General features: G+C 39.9%; 2 protein-coding genes across 21 annotated transcripts in view; one reads left to right on the top strand and one right to left on the bottom strand.

Moving 5' to 3' along the window:
- Positions 1-949: 949 nt before the first annotated feature.
- Positions 950-24,792, top strand: LOC311262518 (uncharacterized protein). 7 transcript variants are annotated; one of them, XM_084361965.1, is made up of 7 exons: positions 1,323-1,482; positions 1,914-2,009; positions 2,913-3,388; positions 5,658-5,733; positions 13,438-13,516; positions 20,302-20,416; positions 22,356-24,792. In XM_084361965.1, exons 2-7 carry the CDS (start codon positions 1,976-1,978, stop codon positions 22,749-22,751), a joined length of 1,176 nt encoding a protein of 391 aa, XP_084218091.1. In that variant the 5' UTR covers positions 1,323-1,482; positions 1,914-1,975; the 3' UTR covers positions 22,752-24,792. The 7 variants fall into 7 exon arrangements, with proteins under 7 accessions (XP_084218095.1, XP_084218091.1, XP_084218096.1 ...); XM_084361969.1 differs by lacking the exons at positions 1,323-1,482; positions 1,914-2,009 and adding an exon at positions 950-1,291; XM_084361970.1 differs by lacking the exon at positions 1,914-2,009.
- The window catches only part of herc1 (HECT and RLD domain containing E3 ubiquitin protein ligase family member 1), a 61,499-nt gene continuing 60,654 nt past the window's right edge, over positions 24,540-25,384 (bottom strand). For all 14 annotated transcript variants that reach the window (XM_084361814.1, XM_084361813.1, XM_084361806.1 and 11 more), the window contains one exon: positions 24,540-25,229. In XM_084361814.1, the coding sequence (XP_084217940.1) occupies positions 25,044-25,229 (186 nt within the window). In that variant the 3' untranslated portion in view covers positions 24,540-25,043. The remainder of the gene's footprint in view (positions 25,230-25,384) is intronic.

Genomic DNA, 25,384 nt, shown 5'->3' on the forward strand with positions numbered 1-25,384 from the left:
TCAATGTAGTGGAGTAAAAAGTATAAAGCTACACAAAATGGAAAATACTCTTACGTACAAGTACTTGAATACATGAGTTAGCAGTTCTGGAATGTAAATAAGTAGCCTACATAGTTTTTTACTCGAGTACTTTTAAGTAAATACAATTCTGATGCACTTTACTTGACATGAGTATTCCTGCTTGATACTTCTACTACACTACATTTTTTTAGGCAAATATTTTACTTTCAGATACATTTAGTTACTTTTTGGATTACATGCTACATCAGAGCCAAACGACACTTTTGAATTAATTTATTTTATCAGCAATCAGATTAAAAACAACAAAAATACTGATTCCAATCAATCGACCTTCACATACATGTAAATATATGTATAATTTACTTTATCTTGTATTTAAAATACATTTAATATCAGATAGTTTCACTCAGGTACTATTTTTATAGGCGACTTTCACTTTTACAGAAGTAATATTTTAACTTTTACTCAAGTATGACTTTTTACAACACTGGTACTTAGTTACTTAGTTACTTTCCACAACTGGTCATCATATTTCCAACAGTGTTGAACTATTAGTTGTGACTCCATGTCAGTAAATCTTCATTTAAACGTCTGAGTCGATGTTTTTTTTTGTTTGTTTTTTTACTTTTTTAAAATGTATTTTTAAGGTTATGTGTGTTATTTAATGATCAATATGTTGTTCTGTTGACTGTGTGATAATTATTGATCCTAATTATATATCTATTTTAATTCTGTCTCTGAACCTGACACTTCCTGGAGTCCCTGAACGCAGCATTAATTAGCCCCCGCCGCGCGTCACGTGCTGCAGTCTGACTCTGGTCCAATGGGAGAGCTTAATTGAAGGCGGTGACGTGTTACAGTGTGTCGTCACGGCTCGATCACGTGTGTTCGTGTCGTTTGCTGCCTGTTTTTTTTTTTTTTTATTTGTTTTTCCGCGATGACTGTGATGACTGCCGGGCCCGCGAGGCTGCTTCCTGCCCGCGTGTGTGTGTGAGTGTGAGTGAGTGTGTTCTGGGCGGGTGAGCGGCTCCGGACCGGCGGAGCGGAGCCTGGAGCCCCGCCCCTCGCCGACACGTTGCCCAGGGAGAGGCTGCACGGGCTGGATGGGACTCCTGCCTTCCGCCCGCCTTCCTGCCGCCCTGCGCCTGCTGGTTTCATGGTTTCACTCCATCATCATCACACACACACAGACACACACAGACACACACACACGGCGGCTGCGCGTCCTCAACTCACCGAGCCGGACGGAGAAACACACGGTTCACTTCTGGTAAGCTGCTGCTGCTCACAAACATACACACACACACACACACACACACACTGCTGCCTCTCAGCTCACCTGGACTCACAGCGTTTTCACATCACGAGCTGGAGCTGGAGGTGCTGCGCAAAACATTACAAGCCGGGTTCGGAGGTGATGTTTGCGGGTTGAGACGAGGCTCTGCAGCGCTGAACACTCAGGTCAGGTCCATTTCATCTGCTGCTGTAGCTGTCAGTTATTAGTGCATGTTTTCAATGCAGACAGGTGTGTGTGTGTGTGTGTGTGTGTGTGTGTGTTTAAGGTGTGTGTGTGAATGTACACAGCAGAGGCAGTCACTTGTATCAGCAGTGTGTGTGTGTGTGTGTGTGTGTGTGTGTGTGTGTGTGTGCGTGCGTGTGGACTGAAGCAGCTCCATGTGTTTGGATGCTTTTTCTTACATAATGTTGGACGACCGGCCCATTTGGAAGAAGCAGAGGAGGGTTATTTAATGTGCTGGCCTGCATGTTGAGTGAGTCCACAGCGCTGTGGTGCTGTGTGGTGTCTCATGTGCTGGTTATACTGGGAGCTGTTAACCAGTGAGAGCAGCTGGTCGCAGCAGGACTGTGCTCAACTTATTAACTTCCCCGCTCAGGTCTGAATGAGAGCTGGAGATGAACCTGTGAGGAGTCGACGAAGCTGTTTGTTGAAGCAGAAATGGAAACGACTGACGGATACGAGCTGCTGAAACGTGAATATTTGCTGGTTTTATTTCTCTGAACTGAATTTATTTGTGTTGTCGACTGTTTGGAGTTGAGCTCGTCCTCACAGACTCTGGTCCATCACAGATTCATCAGTACCGGCGTATGTGTCGTCTGATATGTGCCGATTTGTGTTTGTTTCAGAGAACATAATGTAAAAACTAATGCTGGGGTGAGTTATCATCACATAATCTCAGTGGATTTGACTGTTTTTGGTGCTCTGATGTCATTTTGGGTAATAAAGTGTGTAGTAAAATATCTCGTCTGCGAGTGTTTGATAGCTGCGTGTCAGGGATGATTGTAAAATAAATGTGTGTATCGTCTGATGAATCGATATCGAGTATCAGTTCGGCTCTAAAAACATGTCTGGTCACTTTGGGACGTTTAAAGGACATGTTTCACTATTTTGTGTAAAAAATGAAATGGTGATCTGATCTAAATATTAAAATATTATGAATATTTTCTGGTTTCTTTCCTCTGTGACATTAAACTGAATGTCTTTGAGTTGAGGACGAAACACTGAGCGATATTTTTCACCATTTTCCGACATTTTATCGACCGCACGACGTCCCGAGTAATGTAGAAAAGTCGACAGATTGTTGGACAATGAAAAGAAAAATGAATCTCTTGAACATTCTCCTTTTATTTCTCCTGAAGTTGTTACACTCGTGTTGTTTCAGCCCCTCCGACAGGATAATTCATCATCTGTAGCAGCTTGTTTCAGCTCTTTACTGAAGCTGAAGGAAACATTCGTCTTGTTCGGGGCGTGTTTGGTATCTTTGTAAAGTTTAAAATAAAGTTCAGTACTTTTTGAAGAGTGTGTGAAGGTCGGTGGGGTTAAAACGAACAGTATGTCTGAACTGTTTGTGTTGTGTTGTGTGTTTGTGCGTCAGGTCCGGGATGCGCTCTGCTGGCTCAGTCTGACTCCACCATGTCGACTTCGGAGTCGGATTACTCCATCGACTGGCTCGCCAGCGATGAGGACGACTACGACAGCCCAAAGACATTAAGTCCCGAGCGGGCGGAGGAGCCGCCGGCGCCACCTTCGCCATCGTCGTCGTCGCCACCATTAAGGCGCTCTCCTCCCAGCTGCTTCCACTGTGCGGCGACTCACAGGAGGCGGAGGAGGCGGAGGAGGAGGAGCGGCAGCTGCTGTGGCTGTAAAGATGGAGCCGGCTGTGACTCTGCAGCCTCCCCGCAGACCCCAGCGGTCAGTCCAGTTCAGGGATTTACCTCCGTTTATACTCAGCAGACGCTTCCTGTGGCGTCGGAGCATCAATCAAGCAGGAAGCGAGCTCACAGCGCCGGTCTGGACGGACTCTGTGAAAAACCTCCAGCAGACACTGAAAATGACCTGTTCACTCAGAAGGTGAGAGGGTTTTTCTTCCTGCAGAGTCACGACTGTCTGAACACATGAAAACACAGAGCGGTGAAACGAAACCTCAGTCATGTAGAAAACCGACACAGTGAGCCGCCTCACCTCCAGATATCTGACAGAGCTCGAAGCGTTTCAGTCTTTGAAGCATCAAAGAGCGACGACTTCTCTCGCTTTCTGTTTCCACCTACGTTACATGGCCAGAAGTATGTGGACAGTCCACGGGCATCAATCCTCTCACTGAAAGTCGGTTTGTAAAAAGAGAAAATCATAATCGCAAACACAAAGTTGAACTGATGATAAAAGTCGCTCCACTTGATTCACTGATCAGGAGCTTCAGCAACCTGTAGACAGAAACTGTTAATTAACTGTGATTACTGAGACGAGTTGCTGATTATAAATCTCCAGTTGTTTTTCTCGTCTCTGCACAATAAACCGCTTTAACACCAACATCACACTGTGTGCGTGTGCAACAGCCACGTCGCAGGACAACAAACAAAAACACGTCACGATGCATCTCTACCGCTGCTCGGTCGACCCAGAATATCAGCAGCACCAAAGCTTTTGTTCACAACTCGAGAAAGTATTGTTTTTAAATACACAGTATCTAGAAGTTTTAAGGTGCAGGACCTTTTATAAAATTGATTCATGGATTCACAGTAAGAATCTTTATTTATTATTCCAGCAGCTCTTTTCTGAAGTTTGATTACAGGGTTTATATTTAACTTCAACACTGAACTAAAAACCCACTTACAGCTGGCTTTTGTCCTCCTTTGGAACGAGTACAGTCGACATTATTGACTCTGCTGTCGTCCCGGGTATTTATCAGCTCTGGCTCCGGTCGTCAGAGACGGAAACACATCACCCGGCGGGACGTCTTCATTTGTGCCCCTCGTCCAGCGCGATGCAGTGATGTTTGTTGAAGTTCAGGCTGTTGGCTTGTTAACTATTTTCCATCAGTGTGAAGAGAGACTGAAGTTAAAGATATTAAACAAGTGACCACCATCAGTGGCTTCATGTCAGTACTGAGCATGTGCAACTCTCAACAGAGATCAGAAAAGAAGGAAGATGTCTCACTCCTTAGCAGCTTCCATCATCAGATCCAGTAAAAATGATAATTCAGGTTCGTGATGATGAATGTGACACAAAAATATAATATAATAAAAATACATTTAAAAACAGAGTAGAATAACTTTATTGTCCAGGCCAGAACAGGAAACTTGTCTTTGGTCTCACCCAGAGAAATATAAACACAAACATGTCCACAAGAAGAAAAACAAAAAAGAAGAAACATCACACCAATAAATCAAAGATGTCTCAGTTTTCCAACAGTCAGTGCATTCATACTCGTGGTGTCCAGCTTACATACGTCATATTTAAGTTTATTGTAGTTCGTACCCTCAGATACGCACCTTTTTTTTAGTTAAAATATCGTTGTCTGCAGCCTAAAATGGCCTAAAACACATCGACAAGACACAGAAAGTTTCTCCAGAAGAAAAGAGCAGAATGAAACCAGCTGTAAGATTTATAGTGACACAACTATCAGCTCTCACATCTTCTATCAGTCTCCACCTGCAGCCGGAGGCCACGAGCTGCTTCCTGCCTCACAGTTGTAAAACATGTATTCTTAGGAATCAATAACAGAGATGGAGGCAGCGTGGAGAAGCTGGAGGGAAAGCGAGCTACTACTCTAGATGACACAGTAGCTGCAGGGTGGCAGCGAACATCAGCCTGCTGATATCAAACGCTGTAAGAGGATCTGATGGTGCCAGTTTTCTTGGCAGTCTGCCGCTGCAGGCGCTCGTGTGTCCATCTGAGGCGCGGAGTGACGCTCGGGGGACGAAGGCGAGCCACGTGTGAAGTTTCTACATTAGCTGCGGTTAATGGCCGCCTCTTATCGAAGCCCTGCGGACATTTACCTTCAGCGTTTACACGACTAATGGGAGCAAATGGACAATCAGTCAGTGAGCCGTGAATCGATACGTCCTCGCCAAAATGAGAAATTGAAGAAGTTCAGATAAGCTGTAAATCATGTAGCTGCAGGCTTCACACACACACACACACACACACACATACACTACTCATTAAATCAGCTGAGGTCTGGGTGATTATGTAACGTATGTAATCCTGTCTTCGGTTTAAGGAAAGCAATAGGCAGCGCTCGGTGGTGGACGGGTACACTTAAGTGGCTATTAGAAAGCACTCTGCGTGGTGCAGCAGTGATAGCACGGATGCTAACTGGTTTATCTGCTCTGTCTCACAGTGCACGGAGCTGCAGTGCTACATCCAGCCGCTGTCGTCCATCCTGCGGGGCCTGAGGTCGGGCAGGTACTCTGAACGTAAGTGTCTAATCCTCCGGCAGCAGCTCGTTAATGCACACGTTTCTGTGCTAAAGATAAACATGATGTCAGGACTGGTTGACGCAGAGCGGCTGATTAGAGAGATCTCACCGGATGTTCTCCTCAATCAAACCATCAGGGTGAATGTTTTTACTGCTGTGCTGTCGGTCAGTCAACGCTGACGCAGGGAGTCAAGCATTTCATCAACTGTTGGAGGGATTTGATCCAGACATTCATTCACCACCAACCTCAGCTGTACTGTGAGATTAATGTGAATAGTTAAAGGTACAGTTCACCCAAAATTGTTAATTCAGTCATTAAAGTCAGGTGAAGTTTCTTAGTCCACAAAACATTTCTGGTGAATGTAAGTTGAGGTGAAGACGCCTATTTCTGCGTTACAGACAACGTCAGAGGTCAGAAACTTCTATCATCCGACCTCGAAGCGTTCCAGGTGCAAAACACCAGAAGTAAACAAAGAACTTGGCTGACTGTGGCTAAATGATGCGTCTTTGTGTCCCGAGATCACGAGTAGGACTTCTGACTTCGAGTGGCGTTCAGTTGTAATTTTCCTGGTAAAATTAATTTTTCCTGAAAACACAATAAAAAAAAAAAAAATTCTCTGAAAATGCTCCCGATTTTATTCTTTTTTTCTTTTACAAAAAAATTGGATTTTTTTTTTTTTTTTTTTTTCACTCACATGGAGAAAAACATTTCGGTTGGGAAAAAGTTTTCACTCCATTTTACACAAAAAACAAAATCTCCTGAAAGTTCTCCTGAACTTTGTCTCACTCAGTTCCACTCACAAAAAATCTCCCAAATTGTTTTGGACAAGATTTTTCAGATTTTCTGAAATTTTACATGGGAAAAAAATTGGGAGAATTTTTGTTTTCCATGTTTAAATTTCTGGAAAAAAAATTCAGGAGAAATGTTTTTCTTCATGTGAGTTACAAAAATTTCTCCTAAAAAAAAATTCCCTGTCTGTTTCACACATGGAAAAAAAATCCCCATTTTTTTTTTTCCCACTCACATGAAGAAAAATGATTCTTGACATTTTTTGTCATGCTTTCACACATAAAATTAATTTCCCTGGAAAAAAACATTTTTTTGACTCGGTTTCACACATGAGAAAAAAAAATGTATTCTGCAAATGTTTTTGTATTTGATTTTACAAATGTGGGAACAAAATTAACCTGAAAAAAATGTTCAGTCTCAAATGAAGAAAAATCTTTTCTCTTCAAAATATTTTTCACTTGTTTTCATACATGAAAGAAAAAAAATCCCCTGGAAAATTCTCCCGATTTTTTTTTTTCTTCTACTCGGTTGCACACGTTAAAAAAAAGTTTTCCTGAAAAACATTTCCCTGTCAGGTTTCAGGTTGTTCATTTTCCCCCCCAAAATTTTTGAGAAGCTCACCTGAATTTTCTTTCCCTCAGTTTCCCACTCCATTTCCCACATGAAGAAGACGAAGAAAAAAAAATCCTGAAAAAATGTTTTCTGTCTTGTTTCATACATAAAAAAAAAACATTTTTGAAGTGAAAAAAACCCCCAAAATCTCCTGAACTTTGTTTTTCACTCAGTTTCACACATGGAAAAGATTTTTCAGATTGTCGGAAGATTTCATGGAATAAAATGTCGGGAGAATTTCTTTTTCACGCAAAGATCTCCTGATTTATTTTTTTTCATTCTGTTTCACACATGAGAAATTTTTTGTTTTTCAAAATGAAGAAAGAAAAATTCTCTTGAAAATGTATTTTCACTCTGGAAAAGATTTTTCAGATTTACAGAAATTTCACATGGAAAAAATCTGGAGAATTTCCTTTTCATGCACATTAAGACTTTTAAGTCTTGTTTCCCACAGAAAAAATGTTCCCTTTTTTTTTTTTTTTTTTTCCACTCATACGGAGAAAAACATTTCTGTTGAAAAAATGTTTTCATTCGTTTTCACGCATGGAAAAAAAACAAATCTCCTGAAAATTCTCCTGAACTTTATCTTTGACTCAGTCTCACACAAAAAATAAACAAACAATGCCTTGTTTCACACATGGAGAATTTTTTTTTCATTCTGGAAAAGATTTTTCAGATTTTCAGAAATTTTACATGGGAAAAAAAAAATTCTTTTTCTCTCATCTGAAGAAAAAAATGTCTCCTGAAATCTTTCTATCACCCAGTTTCACACATGATAAAATTTTTCCGCCTGATTTTTTTTTTTTTTCACTCACACGAAGAAAAAAAAAATCTTGAAAATTTCACACTTAAAATTAATTATCCTGAAATAAAATAAATTCTCCTGAAATAAACCTTTTTAAACTTGGAAAAAAATCTCACAAATAGTTTTTGCACTCAATTGAAGAAAAAAAAAATTCTCCTGGAAAAAAATGTTTCGCTCTGTAAGGGTTTTTTAAGGAAAATAATATTGGGGAGTTTTTTTTTCACTCACATGAAGAAAAAAAATTCATCACTTTCCCATGTATAAAAAAATATTATGATATATAAGAAAACACAAAAGTACTTTACTCTACCTACTGCAACTGACCGTAACCATCATAAATATAAACTATGATGTAACATGAAAAGATACATAGTTTTTTTTTCAGTTTCACAATCACTGTGAAAAAAAATTCTCCTGGAAAAATTTTTTTTTTACTTGGTTTTACACGTGAGAAAAAAAATGTTTTTCACTTGGTTTCCCTCAAAGTTACTCGATTGCACACATAAAAAAAAAGTTCCCCTGGGAAAATTATTTCCAGTCGGGTTTCCAGGTGGAAAAAAAAAATTCTCCCACAATTTTGAGGAACTCACCCAACTTTTCTTTCCCTCAGTTTCAGACACGAAGAAAAAAAAAAATTCTAATTTTTTTTCTTTTAAGTTCAATTTTCACCCCAAAGAATTTATCCTTAAAATAATTTTTCACTTGGTTCCACATATGATTAAAAAAAATATCCTGAAATTATTTTTTCAATCTGGAAAAGATTTTCAGATTTTCAGAAATTTTACATGAAAAAAAAACAAAACAAATCACTCACATGAAGAAAAACATTTTCACCCAAAAATATTGAGAAATTGTTAAAGAAAAAAAAAATAAATATATATATATATGTATATATACATATCTCCTGAAAATTCTCCTGAACTTTGTCTTTGACTCAGTTTCACACATGGGAAAAAATTCTCCTGAAATTTTTTTTTATCACTCTGGAAAAGATTTTTCAGAATTTAAGAAATTTTACATGGGGAAAAAAAAAAAAGTTGGGAGATTTTCTATTTTACTCGCATGAACAAAAAAAATCACACATACAATTAATTCTCCAGATGAGCCTTTTCAGTCAGGTTCAAAGTTGGAAAAAAAATCTCCCAAATTTTATCCAAAATGAAGAAAAAAAAATTCTCCTGAAAAATGTTTTCACTCTTGAAAAAGAGTTTTCAGATTTTTAGAAATGTTTTTACTCACATGAAGGAAAAAGTGTCTCCTTTTAAATTATTTTTCACTTGGTTCCACAAATGATAAAACAGTTCTCCTGAATTTATTTTTCAATCTGGAAGAGTTTTCAGATTTTTAGAAATTTCACATGGAAATCTTTTTTCTTTTTCACTCACATGAAGAAAAAACAAATCTGGAAAAAAATATATTCAGTGTTGTTTCACACATGGGAAAAAAAAATCTCCGATTATTATTTTTTGTTCACTTGGAAAAAAACCTTTTTCAGTCAGGTTCAAAGTTGGGGAAAAAAAAATCTCCCAAATGTTTTTATCCACTCAAATGAAGAAAAACAAAATTCTCCTGAAAAATGTTTTTCACTCTTGAAAAGAGTTTTTAGATTTTTAGAAATTTTACATGGAAAAAAATTCTTCTGAAATTATTTTTATTGGTTTCAAACATGAAAAAAAAATTAGTTTTTCACTCCGTCTCACACAAAGTGTCTTCTTCACTCACATACAGAAAAACTTTTCTGTTGAAAATCTTTTTTCACCCAATTTCACATATATATAAAAAACATTACTTTGTTTCATGTGTTTTCACAGATAGAAAAAATTCTTCTGAATGTTTTTTTTATTGGTGAATGAATATTTTAATTATATGAACATGAAGGAACTTAGAAAGTTTATCCAGACAAAACTTTATTTTTCCACCAGTTTACAAATCAAACACAGGAGAGAAAACAATTCAGATCAGACTTCAAAAGTAGAAAAACATTTCCTCAGGGTTACCGTATAATTAACATAACAATGAAACACATTTTACATATATTACAAAAAATAGTCACAACACACAACTGAAATAGTGTAAAATCAGACAACAACATCAAATCAGATCACACCAGTTTTATTTATACAGCCTAAAATCACAATCACAGGATCTCTCTCCAGGACCTACAGACGTGTTGTAGATGTCACATGTACAGAACAGAACAACAGAATTACAATGTCTGATACAAGTGAATAATAACACGGCTCAGTTGGTGGAGCGTCCGTCCTGTGTGGAGGCTGCGTCCTCACCACAGCGGCCCGGCGTTCAGATCCGCCCGGCGTGTCATCCCTCCTCTCTCAACCTGTTTCCTGTCGCTCTCAAGCCGTCCTGTTCAATACAGAAAGCCACAAAAGACCAGAAAACAAAACAAAGGCAGTGTGTGTCTTCAATATTTCAGCTCAGTGAAATGAAAAATAAATACAAACGTCAAAAGATCAGACTCATTTTTGCATCATCACTTTATTCTCTAGAAATCATTTTATTTTTGCTGTATCTTAGTAAAAAAACAAACCCTGTATAGAAACCAGACGATCAGACGTTTGAACAGTTTCTCCTCCTGATCCGTCCACAAAATGAATCTTCCTCATCTTTCTGCCGCTCCATTGATTTATCGCTCATTATTTATTCCTCCATGACGTCTTGTTTCAGCTCTAATGCTTCACCTTATGAAAGTAAAATGACACCTCACTGATTTGAACATTTATAAGTATGTGCTGTTTGTCTGCTCTGCCCCTCTCCTCCCTCCTCCATCACTCTCAGTGGAGTCGGCTCATGTTCCTGATAACTAAAGATGTTTATATTATAAAATATCTAATTACAATCCAGCATTCATTAGGAAACTGTTTGAGGGTTATGGAGAGAGATTGGTTTTATTCCTTTGATTCACTGAGTGATTCAAAAATATTCTTTTCTAAATTTAATACGTGTTCATTTGGAAATAATTAAAAGTGAACGTCCATGATGAAAGACTCACGGAGGCTGAGTGAACACTGAAAATTACAGCGACTGAAAGAAGGATCAAAGGCCTCACGAGTCATTTAACATCCGTCTAAACTCAGACTGCTCCGGAGATGAAAGACCGGATCAAAGACGCTGCGTCGTGCAGGCGGTGGAGGTGATACGAGCTGAACAACGGCTGTTTGCACTTCGTCTTCTTCTTCTTCTTCTTCTTCTTCCTGCACGCAAACATTGCTGAGCCAGATATGAAGCAGTGAAGTCGTAAATCAGAGTCTGACAACACAACATGAGATCAACATGTATCCTGTAACACTTCATCAAGACACTTTCACAATATAAATGTTCACCTGAAATGAATAATAACATTATAGATGTATTTCTGATAGAAAATCAAACCACAGCATCAAATCATAGAAAAGTCTGAAAGTCAACGACTGTGAGAATAAAAATGAAAATTCACTCCAGATTCTCTTGATTCGACCAGGAAACATTGTTCAGGTCTCGTCTTCAAACATGAACCTTTTTTAATCTCAAAATAAAGTTTTGTTTTCATATTAAATCCAGATAAACAGAGTTTTTATATCATTCACATACTTGTGAAGTGGCTCTGACCACAAAGTACAGCTGAGGCTGATGGGATGTTGTTAGTTTTGCAGGTATTTGTTCATAAATCAAAGTATTGGACACATTAAAATGTTTGAGAAATGTTTATTCACACAGCTGATGCTCCTCATGTTTTCATCTTCCACTGGTCCGTCACCTCCTTAAATGATCTTTTATTGGTTTCACACCTGAAGAAAAAAAGTTCAGTTTCACACACAAAATTAATTTCACTGAAAAAAGTTTTTTTCGATCGGTTTCACACGAGAGAAAAAAAAGAGATTCTGAAAATGTTTTTGTACTCGATTTCACAAATTGGAGGAAAACATTCTCCCAAAAAATATTTTCAGTCTCAAATTAATGAACTCCTTTTTTTCACACACGAAAAAGAAAAAAAATCCTCTGAAAATGTTTTTCCTCTACCCGGTTGCACACATTAAAAAAAGCTCTCCTTTGTTTCCGGTCAGGTTACAAGTTGGGGAAAAAAAAAGAGAAGAAATTAACTTTTCACACATGGAAGAAAAATTCTCCCGATTTTTTTTCCCACTCTGGAAAACCTTTTTTCACATTTTCAGAAATTGAACATGGAAAAAAAATTAGGATTTTTTTTTTTTCTCACTAACATGAAGAATTTTTTTTCCCCACCGAAAATTCACACAAAATTCTCCTAAAAAAGCTTTTCGTTTTTGTTGCAGTACAGCTGAGGCTGATGGGATGTTGTTAGTTTTGCAGGTATTTGTTCATAAATCAAAGTATTGGACACATTAAAATGTTTGAGAAATGTTTATTCACACAGCTGATGCTCCTCATGTTTTTATGTTTTCATCTTCCAAAAAAAATTTTCTTGAGAAAAAATATTTCTTGGGAAAGAATCTTGTGGGAAGAAAAAGTCTGTTGTACAAAAAATTTTCTTGTGGGGAAAAAAATTCCCGGCAACATTTTTTTTCCCCCACGTGAATTTTCTTTCCACAAGAACATTTTTTCCCACAAAAACAATTGTTTTCCACGAAAAAACAAACAAAAAAATCCACTTTTTTTTTTTTTTTTTAACACAAGACAATTGTTTTCCATGGAAAAATTTTCCTCAAGAATTTTTTTCCCCACACATGAAAAAAAGCCATTCTTGGCGAAAAATCGCCAGAGTCATGAAGGTTCATCATCTGGGGGACATGAACGTCTGAACAAGGTGTCAGACAGATATTCAGATATTTCAGTTTGGACCGACCAGCACTGCAATCAATAAATCTGCGTCACAAGTGTAACTAAGGAAACAAACATTTTATTGTGAAAAGATCGTTCCTGATTTTCAAAAACAAGCTGCTCAAGGTCCACTTGCTGCTTTTTGTCCTGAGCTTTTGACCACAGCTCAGCGTGTCGAGTTTGTTTTAGACAACAGCTGAATGATTGAGGTCGGTGGTTGAAAGCTCTGTAAAGAAGCCGGCAAGAAGACTTTGAGTTAAGATAATAAGTAATAAATATGTTCTGATATGAAATGAACACATGTAGATTAATATTCAGCCCCACGTCACCGTGTGCTTCACTCAGTTTTCTGCTCATTCACAATATATTTCTGCTGTTTTTCAAAGTAAAAGCCAACAGCCATGTTCTGTTCCTCTGTTTGACATCACACCTGGTTTGTGTGATCCGTCAGTGTCGTGCTAGATTTACATGATGACGCACACGAGGCTCTGCAGAGTGATTACAGGAGGAGGGAGGAGGATGCAGACAAACAAACTGTGACTGATGATGTTCTGTTTAAAGCGCTGCAGTCGGTTTTTGCTTTAGTGTCGTCGAGGCGTCAGAAATATAGACGCGACGAGCTCGACGACACAGCGGAGGTCATGATAACGAGCCTGGTCTCCTCACGCTCACTGCAGATCTCTCCTCTTGTTCTCCTGCAGGTCTCAGCAGTTTTCAGGAGAGCGTCGCGATGGACCGCATCCAGAGAATAATGGGGGTCCTTCAGAATCCGAACATGGGGTAAATACCTGAGAAACACTTCAACATCTGCTCGTCGCTACACTGCAGTTAAAAGAAACCCGACTGCCTTCTCTGTCCGAGGCAGCCCGATCAGGAAAATGGAGGCCACATGTCAGATAAACAGCAATTAGAGGCATTAGGGGCAGTTAAAGGGCAGCGTGGTGCTGGTAGACGCTCTGCTGACCCGACTGACTCACTGTGTGGTGACGTTCATCAGCACTGGTGCCGTTTCTCATCATCAACCCGTCACATCGGCCGAACGAGACAAACAAAACATTCTGAGGAAACAAGAAGTTAACGAGTTTTAACCAGGAGAACTTTATGGACCGAACACGGCTGCTCGCTCTGCTCCTCGGGTCCAGACTGTTTCTCTTTTCTGCGAAAGCGTTCATTCTGAAAGTTACATCAGTGATGCTTGAGATTTTTAAGGTTAGCGGAACAAATAAGAAACTTGCTGTAACCTCCAGTCTCCCTTCCTTCATCTGTCATTTAAAAAGTACTGAAGTGCGCGTCGGAGAGCGAGCTGTAACAGTTAAAGGAAAAATTCACCCAAAAATTCAAGTAGTCATCTCCTCCCCACATGCCGATGGAGAGCCAGGTGGAGTTTCGTAGTCCAAGTAGCTGGAGACTGGTTTTAAAACAGAAAAACAACCAAAACAAATAATAAAATGGCTCCATGCAGCTCGTCCCAGAAGTCTCCAGAAGCCCGAGATCCCAAATTGATTTGAAAAGACGTTATTTTAGTCCTTATTTAAAGCTGAAATCTTCACTGTAGCTACGAAGCTAAAAGTGTTAGCATGCACCCCGTCTGAAGTTGGTGAACGAGCTGAACCACTCGTCAAGGGTGTAAATAACGTCTTTTCAGATCAATTTGGGGATCAGGGCCTTCTGGAGACTTGGGTTACAGCAGATGATTTGCATGGAGCCATTTTATGTTTTTTTTTTTTTTTTTTTTTTTACATTTTAAATCAAGTCTCCAGCTGCTTCAGTTGTTTAGGAGAACGCTGCAGCGCTGTTTTACTGTGAAGCTCCAGAAATGTTTTGTGGACTTTGAGCAGTCCATCAACAATCCAAGTTTTAGATTTTAGAAAAAAACCTGTTTTTTTTCCTTCCTTTTTTCATCAGGAAATTTTTTTTTCTCAAGTAAAAAAATTTGTCGGAGAGAAAAAAAAAAAAAAGTCATAAAAAAATTGCCGTAAAAAAAAAAAAAAAAATGTTGTGGGGGGGAAAAAAAGAAAAAGTAAAAAAAAAAATACAAAAAAACCTGAAAAAAATTGTTTTCTTGTGTAAAAACAATTTTCTCGTCTGATTAAAAATTTCTCCAGTAAACTTTTTGTCCGCTTGGTTCCCCACATGAACAAAAAACATTCTTGTCAAAACATTTTTAGAACGTAGAAAACGGATCACAGAACTTCTCACTGGCCTGTCGGAGCTTCTGTACCATGAAGCTGCTTCAGTTGTTCAGCAGAATGCTGCAATGCTGTTTTACTGTGAAGCTCCAGAAATGTTTTGTGGACTATGAGACTTCACCTGACTTTCATCAGCATGGAGGGAGGAGATGATGACTGGATTTTAAATTTTTTGGCTGAACTTGTCCTTTAATATCAGTCCCCTGTTAATACACGTTGTGTACTTCTGGCTTTCGTAACGAACAGCTTATAAAAATGTCCCGTAAATCTCAAGAGCTCGACTCCACACTGAACTTCTTGGCTCCTCAGCAACACACCCGGTTGTCATGACAGTCGAAGGACAGACAGTCGAAGGACAGACGGACGGACAGAGTCTCCTTCCACGTTAGATGTTAGATATCTTAATGTTGATGTGGAGTTCATGCCGCCATCTAAATAAAGGTTGATGGAGTGTGTACACACCATCACGCTGACGCTGACACATGAATCTCAAAGACTGTGGAGATTAAAATGAGTTTAACGAGCTCTTCATGTAACAAAGAGCCGGTTCTGTTTTTATTCAGTATAATTAAAAAGACAAACTTCCCGTGAACGTACGTCTTCACCGCTGCGTCGTGCTGCACTCTGAACGACCTCCAGTCACGTCACAGACGTGAAGTACGACTCCGACACTTCAAACAAGCTGAACACACACGTTTTATTGAGCCGATTCCAGCTGGCCTCCGTCATCGCTGTTTAAGAGCTGCTTTCAGTCTTTGATGCAGACGGGCGGAGCTCGTCCGTGCGAGAAGTACAATGTGCTCCGTGAAGTGTGTTTGACAATCGCAGGAAAACATTTGAAGGTCATTTAATACACTTTTCTGTGATTTACGGCTCACCTGACTCTATCGGGACGCCACAGACGCAGTTTAAAGCAGATTAAGACAAATGGCAGTGAGAATTATTGTGACGTTTAAACTCCTGTGAAGGTCGAAGGGACTTTTACATCCCGTCCACCTCCAGAACAAGTTAGATGTTAGTGGTTAAAGTGAAGTTTCTCTGCTGTCGTTCAGGTTAGTAAATGGTCACCAGGACTAGATCAGAGATCGAACACTCTCCAGGCTGCGTCAGTTACGTGAGCTGAGCAGTAATGATGTTAGTATTCACTCCGTGATGCAGAGGCCTGGAGGGCCAAGTTACATTTTCTCTGGTGATCTGGTGATGGAGCGGCTGTAGCTCAGGAGGAAGAGTAGGTCATCTAGTATTCGGACGGTCACTGGTTCGAATCCCCGACTTCCACAGTTGCATGTTGAAGTGTCCTTGAGCAAGATACTGAACCCCAGATTGCTCCTGATGAGCAGTTGGCACCTTGCATGGCAGCTTCTGTCATCAGTGTGTGAATGTGACGAGTGTTAGTTTGAGCGGTCTGTGGACTGGAAAGAGCCGTAGAAATCAGAAAAGCTTCACGAGAAAAAAATTGTTTTCCATGAGATTTTATTTATTTTTCAGTTTAATAAAAACAAAATCCTTTAAAAAAAACTTTCCCTCATGATTTTTATTTTCATGAGGGAAAGTTTTTTTCACAGGATTTTTTTTTTCAGTGGAAACATTTTTTTGAGGGAAAAATTGTTTTTCTCGGCGAAACATATTTTTTTTATCGCGAGAAAAAAAAATCCTGTGAAAAAAAATTTCCCTCATGAAAAAAAAAAAAAAAAAACAAATCATGAGGGAAATTTTTTAATCACAGGATTTTGTTGTATTAAAACTCTGGGGGGGAAAAAATTGAGGGAAAGTTTTTTTTCACAGGAGTTTTTTTTTTCAGCGTAAAAATTTTTGAGGGAAAAAGTTTTTTTTCCTCGTCGAAACTTTTTTTTTCTTTTTTTTTGCGAGAAAAAAAAATCCTGTGAAAAAAAAAAATCATGAGGCAAATTTTTAATCATAGGATTTTGTTTTATTAAAACTCCGGGAAAACAAATTTGAGGGAAATTTCCCCCCCCCCCCACAGAATAAAAATGTTTTGTGGGGAAAAAAAATGTGTCTAATTTTTTTCCCAGACTTTTGAAAAGAAAAACATCTTTCAAAAACTTTCCCTCATGAAAACAAAAAATGAGTGGAAAAGTTTTTTCTTGTGGAAAGATTTATTTTTCACTCGGTTCCACTCGTGAAAAAAACAAAACATCCTCTTCGAAAAAAATGTTGACACATGAATAAAAATGTTTTTCATGTGTGAAAAGTTGCTGTACCATAAAGTCGCTGATCTTGAACTTCATGGATTATATGGATACTTTAGTGATGACGATGACGGCTGTTTTTCGACATGATGGATAATCTCCTCGAAGTCATTCTTGGCAGTAGACGCAAAAAATAAATGAAAGAAACGACTCACTTCTGCTCGACCGCTGAGCGTTAATGTCGGATTGACGCTTTCAAAAAAGTTAGAACACGTCAGATGTAAAGTCCGTTTACGTGGTTGTAAATGTGGTTTCAGATGCTGTCAGACAATCAGACTGAGGTATTTAATCTTCTATAAAACAGAGCTGTACAGGAGGTCAGCTGTTTCCTCAGTTAGCCAAGAATCTGACCCGTTTCCTTCAGTCAAAACTGAGCACATACTGAACATTTTCTTCTGGTTTACAGTAAAACTGACGTGTGTGCTGTGAAATGAACGTCTATGTTTAAACACTGTGCGTCGGAGCTGGACCGCACATGGAGCGCTGCAGCGTAGGAGGCTTCAGATTTGTCCCAATAATGTCAGATTTAACACGCATACGTCCTGCGGTGTGTGTGTGTGTGTGTGTGTGTGTGTGTGTGTGTGTGTGTGTGGGGTGGAGAAACATTCCAGTCGTCCACCACCAGAACAAGTTGGATGTTTCTTCAGGCTCCACTGTTTCACATTTGGCAGAATAAATCGTTGGAGTGCAACGACACAGGCGGCAAAACATGGCAGCAAACCCAGAGATGTTGGCAGCCAGAGGCCGTAACATCAGTTAGCTGAGATTATTTACAGCGATGAAGTCAAAGAGTTTGAAACCTGTTGGTGAATGTTTACAAGTTACAGCAACGAGACATCAGCTCTTCACTTTTACATGGAGGAAAGTTACAGCAGAAAAAAGAAGCCAACAGACGGTCTCTACGGAAGCCCGGAGGGACCAGTGAAGTCTGATCAAGTGTTTTCTGTCCTGTGTTTATAACTCGAGGACTGGTTAGCAGGTTAATCTGTCCAAGCTCCTTTTTTACATCTGTAAAAACACAGAAAACAGTTTTTGGTGGAGAATCTTTTCATTTCCCCCCCCAAATTTTGTAAACGTTTTCATGAGGATTTTTTTTTTCATCTTGGAAAAATCATCACACATTTGTTTCAGGGGAATTTTTTATATTTTTTAAAATTTTAATGTGTGAAACCGAGTGGAATCATTTTGTTTTTTTTCTTCCCAAGAGAAAAAAAAAATATATTCACAAGAAAAAAACATTTCAGGAGGAAATAAACTTCATGAGTACAGAATATATTTTTCATGTTTGGAGCTGCGTGATTTTTTTTTTTTTCCCTGGAAGATTTTTATTTTCATGTGTGAAATGAAATTAGTTTTGTTTTCTTCTCAGGTGAGAATTAAAAAAAAAAAAAAAAATTTCATGAGGAAAAAAATGCTTTTTTGAAACTGCGTGATTTTTTTGTTTTTTCAGGAGGAAAAAAAATGTTCTGGAGGAATCTTTTTTTTTCTCGTGTCAAACAGAGTGGATATATTTTGTTTTCTTCTCAGGAGGAAAAAAACATTTCAGGGGAATTAAAAAAAAAAAACAAAAACGTTTTGCATGTGAAAAAAATAAAAATTGCATGTGTGAAACAAATAGATTGGAAAAAAAAAAATTCAGGACAAATTTTTTCCCTTTTTCATTTTTACATGTTAAACCGAGAGGACTTCTTTGTTGTTTTCTTCAACAAAAAAAATTTTCAGGAGAAAAAAAAAATTTAAGAAAACATTTTCTGGAGGAAAAAAATGAGGGGAATAATCTTGATTTCTTCTTCTCAGGAGGAAAAAAAAAATTTCAGGGGAAATTTTTCTTTTTCTTTTTAATGTGTTAAACCAAGAAATGTTTTCTCCTTCCAAAACTTTTTTCACTGTTTCACACCTGGAAAAACACGGTTTTCTCCAGCGGGGAAAAAAATCCCATGAAATTTTTTTGTCACTTTTTTTTGTGTCTCATGGAAACGAAAAAGAAAATTCATTCAGTTTCACACATGAAAAAAAAAACGTTATAAAATGTGTTTGTTACACACTGAACTTCTCGATGTAACGATCACCTGTAGATCAGAGATCATGCTCGAGGTAACCAAGCTCGTACTTGTAAAGTATCCGAGTACTCCTTCAACCATTTTGTACAATACTTGCCTGTACTTAGTTACTTTCCACTTCTGCCAAATGATTCATAGATTAATTTAATTAATAATCAGTATTTGCAGTCTTAAATTCAGCTGGTGGTTATTACAGTATAGTGTGATGTCAGAGAGTGTGTGTGTGTGTGTGTGTGTCTGACTCCGCCTCTTGGCTGTGAGCAGTGGGCGGGGCCTCGTCGGCGCTCCAGGGCTTACTGCTCTATTTATAGCCTGTGAATGGAACGAGGGCCTTCCCCCGCTGCTGCCACGTGTGGGCTGCACGGTGTGTGTGTGTGTGTGTGTGAGAGTGTGTGTGTGCGTGCAGCGTGGTCACATTTCTCATGTGGACCTGAACATGCTCCACTTGTCTTCCTCCGTACGCGTCATGTGATGCTCGCATGTGGTCGTGTGTTCAGATAGCATCACAGACAGAGGAATGCAGAGACACACACACACACACACACACACACACACACACACACACACACAGGCCTTTTGATTTATTCAGTCTTTGTGCGGTTACATGTTGTCCACCAATCAGACGGAGAGTTGGCCGAGGCTTATGTAATGGCCGCTGGCGAGACGTCCCTGAGCTGCAGGGCGTCTCTGAGCCTCGTCCACGTCCGTCCCAACAAACTAATGACTTCACCTTCTCCTGTCAGCATGTGGCTAAAAGTAACTGAGTACATTTACTCAAGTACTTATTTGAGATATTTCAATACTTCCACTTACATTGCTACTTTTTACTCCACTACATGTTTGATAACTGTGATCTGTTGAACCATCGTGAATATTTAAACACAATATATTTACTTTTACTCAAGTATGACTTCAACAGCTTTAGTTTCTTTACACATTTATATTGTTTGTACACAAAACATATGACGAGCTTATAAAATATGATGTTTCTGTTATAAATTAAACTACCTGACGCCTGCAGACCAGCGACAGGAACGTGTTCTCACGAGGACCCACTGAAGTATCCGAGTACTTCTTTAACCACTGTGTTCCTCTCTCTGTTCCAGTGGACGCTTCCTGAGTATCTTACTGAAAATAGAAGAAATGCTTCAGAGTTGGTTTCCTCACGTCAAACCAGATGTGATGCAGAGCGACGACGGCGCTCCACCGAAGAAACAAAAGGTAAACCTGTCAGAAGTTACTCAACGTGAAGAATCTTTGAGGTGTGGAGAGTTTAAGTGTCACTCTGAGTCTTTTGATTGATGATTGATTAAGTAAATAACAGGTATATGAGTCAATAATGGAAACAGTCGTCAGTTGACGCCGGAGCTAAAGTCAATAAAAGCTAAATCTGCTGCACAGTTCAGTTAATCTGCTGCTTGTGGAGACTCAGTTGTGAGTAATGTGTCTCTGATGGTACCAAGTGTGATTATGTAACTGAAGGTTTTCATGTATTTTCACTGGCAGCTCCGTTTCATAAGAAGAGTCGAGGTCAAATAATGAGGGGAAAACCAGAGCGGCTCACACGAGAACGTATCGACTCCCCGATGAATAAATCCACCGAAAACAAATTAAAACCGAGGACGTAGAACGAGTCACAAATCACTGCTGCTGCTTTTATTCTTTGGACTCAGATTTCTGCTGTTCTCTGTTTCTTAGTTTTGGCTAAAAATGGGCCTGTTGGTCTCAGATCTGCACCAAATAATAAATTAACTGTTCTTGGACCGAGTCCTGAACCAGTTTAGGGTTTTAAGATCCGGCTGCGTCCCAAACTAACAGAATTAATTTACCAGAGCTGTAACGATTCGTTGATTCATCGTGTCTCCATCAGACTCAAACGTCGAAAACTGTTTCCAGATTTTCTGCTTTTCTCGGCTCCATCGTCACTCAGACATCAGAGAGAAGTTAATTCACCAGAAACCGACAGACTTCGTTTTGTACTGACAGGAAGTGACACAACGCTGTTCGAGTCCTGAAGGCGTCAGAGTTTTAATATTTACATATTAATGAGGTAATAATACAAACTTTTTCCATAAGTGAGTAAACGAGCTGTTCTCAGAGGAAAATAAGGTCCCAGAACACTGTTTGAAGGTAGAGAGGTGGCAGGGTCCGCCACATATAAACAAAGTACAACAGTATAAAGTGTGTTGTCCTTTAAGGTCAGTTTGTTTATTCAGTCATGAAAACAAAGAGAGTTTGTTTGTTTATTTGTTTAGATGTATCTCCCAAAACTACAGACTGCTCCTTTAACCTTCGTAGCTGGACAACAGTGTGTTGTTGTTGTGAACTCACTACAGACTCGACTGTCTGTTGTCGGCCTGTAATGTGGACCGTGGACTTCCTGTTGAATCTCTGACGGCCTCTGATTGGACAAAATGTTTGAACACAGAATTTTAATTTCAAACAATCAAACAAACATTTTGTTGAGATGCCAAAGCTGCAGCCTCTGAAACCGAGACCTCCTCCTGATTATAATTTATGTATCTGATTTAAAAAGTCTAGCGGCCATCTTGTCCTCTGATCCTCTCCTGTTGTCTGATAGTTTAAACTGAATAAAGTGTTTACAGGCAGCTGACGGTTTCTTCTCTCTGGTTTCTTTTGTCGGGACAGAGTGACGCAGTTTTACTTCCAACTGTAGGACGAGAGGAGTGAAAACACTTTATTACCGTCTGGACTCGCTGTAGTTCAACTGGAGGAGAGACTTTAATTTATGAGCTTTTTAAAGGAACCTTATAGCAAAAATATCAAATTTCTTGGCTGACAAGAAATTATCTCAACTTACAGAAAGTACATTTTCGGCTTATATATTTTTTCATTTGTTTATTTATTTAAAATTACTGACAGATGAGCTGCATTTAAAAGAAAAGTCGACCCATGAAGACGTTCTTTACACCCTCGACATGCAGCTGAATGCAACCATTAATGACTGAATGTTCATTTTTGGGTGAACTATTCCTTTAAAGGAGACGTCACAGTAAACGATTTACTGTGTAATTATGATTATACGTACATTTATTTTGCAGGTTGTGCCTGTGACAGCTCTTGGTTGAATATTATTATAAATGTGTGTGCAGACGTGTTTTGATGAAGTTGATGTGAAATCTTCTTCTTCTCTCTGCAGCAGCAGCAGCAGCATCATTGCAGTGCCTCCCCTCCTCCACCCTCCTCAGACGTGGAGCTTCCTCTCGCAGCCTCGTACTCCTCCACCCACCTCAAGTGGCTCCACACGTCGCCCATCTGCTCCCTGAAAACTCCCGAATCGACACTCGGCCAGCGCGCCGCCTCCGCCTCCCCTCTGCCAGCTCGCTGCAGACTCCAGGAAGTGACCCAGGACAACGCCGTGTCCTCCAGCACCGACCTCCACACGGGGCCCCTGCGCCGCCTCGGTGCCGAGCCTCGTCTCATCCGGGGGCCGCTGCCCTTCAAGATCAGCTCGCCGTGTCTGGAAAGACTCCTGCAGGCCAAGGAGAGCATCATCGCTCCGAGGATGGTGGGAGAAGGAGGCTGGTTGTCTTAGCTGCCTGCAGGCACACGGCTTCCTGAAGACACTAAAGGCCTTAAAAAGCATGTTTCAAAGTCTTCTACATCTTTTTAAAACCTACAGCGGACGAGCGGAACGAGTCCCAGTGTGACACAAAAAAAATCCAACCTGGTTTAAAACGCAGACTGACTGAGAGGAGACGTTGACCTCTGGTTTGAGTTTTCACTTTTTGTTTGAGTTGGATGTTTTCATCTTTTAATGAGTTCAGAGGTTAAAGCGATGTTGGCGGACGGGATCGTGACTGAGATCAGTTTCCCCGACACCAGACTGAAGGCTGAAGGAGTCGAGAACACACAGAGTGTATTTCTGGATCTAAAGATGACTGAATGCACAAACAGCTGGTGTGGAGACTTGTGATGTTCATACCTCAACACTTGGACTGTTACCTTGTTTGATCTGCTCCTCTTTAGGTTTTTATTGATTCCTCTACCTCATGCTGACACCACGACACAGACCGACTCTCAGCTCCACTGCTGGGTCAGAACACCAAATATTCTGAACTTCAGAGCTGGAGACAAAATGATCAAGAACATTTTCATCGTCATAAGATAACACTGAACAACCATCCAGCTCTGCTTTACCCTCTGTGGTTTGCAGTTTATTCAGAGGAGTTTGGTAACTTTTCTCAGTCCTCACAGAACAACTTGATCCCTCAGTAACTGAAACTTGGGCGGGTCGGGAGCCCTCAGTGTTCATTTACCAAACTGTTTTCATCTTTCATGTGTCACATGTGACAGTTTCAGGCTGGTGAACATAAAGAAGTTTCAATAACAGCAAATCTGTTTGATCGCAGGGACCCAGAGAAATGCAGAAACATCTCCTGCCACTATTTAAAGGGTATGTTTAGATTTTTTCTAGCGAATCGAAATACAATACTCACATGTACATGAGAAGGTTTTACTGGTCGCTTCAGTCTTCGTTCTGTACAACAACTTGTTCCTCGGGTTCATCTGAAGCTGATACGAGGCTTCAGCCGTCGTGTGCAGGTTTATTGTTGTTTTGTTCCAGAAACAAACCTACACAAGACGCTCAGCGGCCGAACGAACAGGACGAATAACTGCAGCATCTAGAAAGTACCGTTGAAACGAGGGAAATTTAATCTGTTCAAAATCATAATTCTCGGTGTTATGTGCTATGCTGCACTCTCACCCAGCGCATTTCACTGTCGCGCCACCAAATTTTGGGTATCGCCTCGTGACCTACACTCACTGCTGTGCCTGAACGCCTCCTGTGGTCACTAGGACGCAGATTTTCTTGCTTTCAACGTGTTTACGTGATTCTACGCAGACGATCTGTTGGACCAGTATGAGGACGTGACGGGGTCAGAGGTCATCAGCAGCAGCAGGAACAGCAATGTCAGACTCTCTGGTGTGCCATCTAGTGGTGTCCTCCAGTAACACAGGTATCATATCGGCGAGTATGTGATCAACTGTTCCGACGCGGCCGGTTGTTTACGACAGCGTGTGATTAAAAGCTGTTGTCACCATTAACTCTCTCAGAGTAAAGATGACATGTGAGTATTGTATTAGATAAAGATAATAATCTAAACGTGTCCTTGCACCGACAGCTCTCGCCAACATGAACACACTGTTTAGCCGTGTAGAGGTTTTTCTTTCTGTAAATAGTTTTTATTTACTCCCTGACGGATGGCCTTTGTGATATTTTGTACTTCTGAAATAAATGTGACGTCTGCTTTCTGAAAGGAACAGTTTGTCTCTTTTTTTCAGTTTGAACAGAAAAAACCTCATCAGACAAACAAACAGATCAATTATGCAGCATTTATTGTTGTTTTTTTTTTTGTATGCTTTGGGAAACTCGGCATCGGCAATGAAAACAATAAATATGGATAATATGCAAAACATTTTCCTAATGAAGCATTTTACACAATGTACAATAATCTTTCTTCTCACCACTCGTTTGAATATTCTATACACGTTTCCAAACAAATAAACAGACCTCCATGCAGAAACCCTGAAAATGGGATGTGGAGTAATGGAAAAAGAAAATTAACACTAAATGCACTTCTCGTGTGGATTTTTGTGTCATTAAAAACTGCTAATAAACCACAAGGAGAAATGAAAATCTGTGCCGTTTCAAAGTACATAAAATGGTTTAAAAAGTGGCCGTTCTGCTCAGGAGTTTCCTACGACTGGTGCAGTGATGACGATCCGTGTGCGTGTGTGTGTGTGTGTGTGGTGTTCAGATGGTCCATGCCCGGTTCTTCCTGGTTTAATAATTTATTGGTGTGTGCGTGTGAGACTGCCTGCTTCAGTAGTCCGTGTCGGAGCCCTCGGCGTTGTCCACGTTTCTGGAGAGCATGTAGTTGTCCATGTCGATGGAGCGGCAGTTGTTGATGGCGTAACGCAGCCGCTCCGCCATGACGGCCTGGCTGGAGTACGGAGGCAGACGGAGCTGGAAGAAACAGGTCTGAGAGGTGGGGAGGCTGTCGTACGGCTGAGGAGACACAAACGACACAGACGATTTGTCTTCAACTGAGAGGCACGAGTCGGGCATCTGTGTTCGTCCTATCAGATCAAATACTGGAATATTTAACTACACTACTTGAAAAGTGTCGATATTCGATACCGTAGCATGAAAACTGCCCCAAA

This window comes from Pagrus pagrus (assembly GCF_965226575.1).
Source record: "Pagrus pagrus genome assembly, chromosome: 1".
NCBI lineage: Eukaryota > Metazoa > Chordata > Actinopteri > Spariformes > Sparidae > Pagrus > Pagrus pagrus.

Coding starts and splice junctions, on each gene's coding strand:
- LOC311262518 (XM_084361965.1), top strand. CDS start 1,976: ATGGAAACGACTGACGGATACGAGCTGCTGAAAC. Junction 2,010..2,912: donor CGGATACGAGCTGCTGAAAC/GTGAATATTTGC, acceptor TTTGTGCGTCAG/GTCCGGGATGCGCTCTGCTG. Junction 13,517..20,301: donor CTTCAGAATCCGAACATGGG/GTAAATACCTGA, acceptor TCTCTGTTCCAG/TGGACGCTTCCTGAGTATCT.